We start from the raw sequence: 4,331 nt of genomic DNA, 5'->3' as shown, positions 1-4,331 counted from the left end.
TTTTTTTATTTCTCTTTGCTATTTGGGCTTTTTGGACCCTAATTAGAATAAAAACTAAAAATTAGAGATGTCCGATAATATCGGCCACTCATTCACACAAAAGGGTTGTTTCTTTCTGTTATTAATATTCTGGTTCCTACATTATATATCAATACAGTCTGCAAGGGATACAGTCCGTAAGCACACATGATTGTGCATGCTGCTGGTCCACTAATAGTATTAACCTTTAACAGTAAATTTTACTCATTTTCATTAATTACTAGTTTATATGTAACTGTTTTTATATTGTTGTTTATATTGTTTTTTCTTTTTTATTCAAGAAAATGTTTTTAATTTATTTATCTTATTTTATTATTATTATTTTTTTTTAAAGTACCTTATCTTCACCATACCTGGTTGTCCAAATTAGGCATAATAATGTGTTATTTCCACGACTGTACATATCGGTTGATATCGGTATCGGTAATTAAAGAGTTGGACAATATCGGATATCGGCAAAAAGCCATTATCGAACATCCCTACTAAAAATCATCTTTTGATATGATGTACTTAGTCCATAAGTACACAAACGTGTACTTCATGTGTAGTGACATGCATGAAATGCTTCTTTTTTTTAAATTCCATTGTATGTTATACTCTTCTGACACCACCAGATGGCAGTATAAGTGTCCATATGTCATCATAAGACCCCAATTCAGTAGTGTACACAATTTTGGAAATAAGAGCTAAAAGGTGCTGTCCACGCATATTATCGGCCGATAAAAGCTTTAAAATGTAATATCGGAAATGATCGGTATCGGTTTCAAAATTATCTGTATCGGTTTCAAAAAGTAAAATTTATGACTTTTTAAAACACCGCTGTGTACACGGACGTAGGGAGAAGTACGGAGCGCCAATAAACCTTAAAGGCACTGCCTTTGCGTGCCGGCCCAATCACATAATATCTACGGCTTTTCACACACACAAGTGAATGCAAATGCATACTTGGTCAACAGCCATACAGGTTACACTGAGGGTGGCCGTATAAACAACTTTAACACTGTTACAAATATGCGCCACACTGTGAACCCACACCAAACAAGAATGACAAACACATTTCGGGAGAACATCCGCACCGTAACACAACATAAACACAACAGAACAAATACCCAGAATCCCTTGCAGCACTAACTCTTCCGGGACGCTACAATATACACCCCCCACCTCAACCTCCTCATGCTCTCTCGGAGAGAGCATGTCCTAAATTACAAGCTGCTGTTTTGAGGCATGTTAAAAAAAATAACGCACTTTGTGACTTCAATAATAAATATGGCAGTGCCATGTTGGCATTTTTTTCCATAACTTGGGTTGATTTATTTTGGAAAACCTTGTTACATTGTTTAATGCATCCAGCGGGGCATCGCAACAAAATTAGGCATGATAATGTGTTAATTCCACGACTGTATATATCGGTATCGGTTGATATTGGAATTGGTAATTAAGAGTTGGACAAAATCGGATATCGGCAAAAAAGCCATTATCGGACATCTCTACTAATTTTATATCAGCTTGAAAGTGAAATGTTACCTTCCTGTATCTAAAAGAAATCTGACTTACAAAAAAATAAATAAAAAAACCTTCCCAATTAGTTTTACTTGTGCTTATGAATGTATGGGAAACACTGAAATGAATTATTTATGTTGTTTTTGTGTTGTGACTGATCTTACTGACAGAATGCTAAATATACTGTCTGTGTAGAATTTGGAGCTGGTGGAGGTTGACGACATGTCGGACATCATCATCAGGCAAAGCCACTGAGGACAAAAGGATTTGAAGGAATGTTCATCATTATTTACACCATATTTTGTACACTATTTTCATTGCAGTCATCATTTCTGTCTCTGCAGCTTGCCATTGTTTAGATGCTTTAATTATTTCTGTACTTTTCCTTACATACTGTACTTACATACATTAAAGGGGACGTGTTATGATTTTCCTCTTTTGTGACTTGTACATCTCGTTACAATGTTGGAAATCATAAGATTTATGCAAAGAGCTTGCGTGCCGTTTTGGATGCCTCTGAATGATCTTTTTTGACAGTGGCCCATTTGTGACATCACAGTGTGATGGACGTACATACAGTATGTGGCCATTTATTGTACACGCTGTCAGCCAGCCTTCCCTCTGCTTTAGGCTGTGCCACCCATGTTATTCCTTCTCGTTTCATGCCCCACCGTTACCTCCTGAGTTATTCCTTCTCGTTTCCCCATAACCTCCCATGTTATTCCTTCTTGTTTCCCCGTTACCTCCCATGTTATTCCTTCTCGTTTCCCCGTTACCTCCCATGTTATTCCTTCTCGTTTCCCCGTTACCTCCCATGTTATTCCTTCTCGTTTCATGCCCCACCGTTACCTCCCATGTTATTCCTTCTCATTTCATGCCCCACCGTTACCTCCCATGTTATTCTTTCTCGTTTCATGCCACACCGTTACCTCCCATGTTATTCCTTCTCGTTTCATGCCGTCCCGTCTGCTCTTATGTCTTATTAAATAAATACGTTTGTGTTGATTTGTCCACAACATTTTACACAGAACTGTTTTGTCAACATAGACCAGTAACTACAAAATTGGATTAAACGCCTAACTTTGACGAAAAACGGAAAAATTACCGTATTTTCCGCACTATAAGGCGCACCTAAAAACCTCCAATTTTCTCAAAGCTGACCGTGCGCCTTATAATCCAGTGCGCCTTACATATGGACCAATATTGAGCCACAACGGGTCTCGCAACTACAGGATGCATAACGTAACCCCAGCCTCTACTGTAGCGTCTATTCTATGCGCCTTATAATGCGGTACGCCTTATATATGAACAAAGTTTTAAAATAGGCCATTCATTGAAGGTGCGCCTTATAATCCAGTGCACCTTATAGTGCGGAAAATACGGTAGTTGGTTAACACGATATAGGTAAGATCAAGTATTATTTTCATCGTGCACACACTAAGACTGGGTGGAAAAAAATGCAGCTTTAGAAAATAGATGGTGTCAGACAAAAAAAAAATTGCGAAGATGTTTGTGTTCCAAAAACTTTTGGAGAGATTCATTTGCAGTCTAAATGGAGTGCCTCCACAAATGAGCAGTTTGCAGCCACATGCAAAAAGTGGGTCATAAGTGTGACAGTGGCTAAATTTACCCTATCCCATTCATATTATAACAGGGAAGTGTGTTAAATGTACATTAAAATCATCATGAACTGCATTAATTCACGAAACGTACACATGTATATTATGAATTTAGATCACATTTTGTGAGGTATACTTGAAAAAATCATTTTGGGGCATTGGGGACACGGCACAGGAGCCAAGCGTGCAGTTTTAACAAAGTTTTAATGGTCATATATTTTTGTCCAAGACTTTTTCCAGTAGAACGTGACTTTTCAGTCACGTCCGTATCCTCTCTCCCCTCCTGCTCCCGGCTGCTTACTGTTAAAGACAACAGATGATTAGATTGACACGTACCACCTGTGAAATCGAATCACCTGCCAGCTGTGTCTCGCCGTCAGCACTGCCACGCCCCCGTCTGATGGTGCTCTGTCCTCTCAGCACCATGGACAGAGGCGGTGACGTTTGCTCCTGCAGGCAGCGCTGGCCACACCTCCCCCACAGGGACTTTTTCACACTCTATATAAGATCATGTAAATTTAACTTTTATGTGTTTTAGCTACTATTTCACTGAATTGTATAGATACAATTGACATACTCTACTCTGTTTTAAAAATGCTTGTATTAGTCCATTTTAGTTATGAAGAATAAATGATTATTATTGAGCTTGACAATAGTTCCATCCATGTTGTACCGCTTGTCCCTCTCGGGGTCGAGAGTTTGATTTGACAAGTCGCCACCTCCTCGCAGAGACAACATTCACACACTAGTGTCAGTTTAGTCATAATGCATAATCAATATTAAAGAATGTTAAATCTACCTCTGAATAGTTAAGAACATGTTTAAAATGTATCGTCATACCGGTACATCAAATGCAAAAGCACACGATGAGATTTAACTTTTTTTTTCTTTTTTTTTTTTTTTAAATTTCAAAATTCCACTTCCTGTGGTACTAAAGCTCGTCTTTAAGGATGTAGCCCGAAATTGCCAATGTGCCCTATAGTTAAAACTGTCAGGTTCAAACACTCATGACATCTATTAAACATGACAAGAGGCAAAGAATCACACAGAGACAGAATTCAATTTAGACTCAATATATTGAGGAGTCGCCGTTGACCTGTAACCTCTTACAGCAGGGTCCCCAAACTATGGCCCGCGAGCCGTATCCGGCCCCCCAGCATCCAAAATCCG

At 38.7% G+C, this 4,331-nt stretch overlaps 1 protein-coding gene across 2 annotated transcripts in view; it reads left to right on the top strand.

Annotated features, from left to right (window-relative positions):
* Positions 1-3,707, top strand: part of ncaph (non-SMC condensin I complex, subunit H) — a 39,278-nt gene extending 35,571 nt beyond the window's left edge. The window contains exon 18 of one of the 2 annotated variants that reach the window (XM_061985999.1): positions 1,738-3,707. In XM_061985999.1, coding sequence (XP_061841983.1) covers positions 1,738-1,797 — 60 coding nt within the window. In that variant the 3' untranslated portion in view covers positions 1,798-3,707. The remainder of the gene's footprint in view (positions 1-1,737) is intronic. The other variant, XM_061986000.2, reaches the window with a different exon arrangement.
* Positions 3,708-4,331: the final 624 nt, after the last annotated feature.

This window comes from Nerophis lumbriciformis, linkage group LG12, assembly GCF_033978685.3.
Source record: "Nerophis lumbriciformis linkage group LG12, RoL_Nlum_v2.1, whole genome shotgun sequence".
In the NCBI taxonomy this organism is placed as follows: domain Eukaryota; kingdom Metazoa; phylum Chordata; class Actinopteri; order Syngnathiformes; family Syngnathidae; genus Nerophis; species Nerophis lumbriciformis.
Note: the sequence above shows the minus strand (reverse complement) of the source record. Positions and strands in the feature narration are given on the sequence as shown.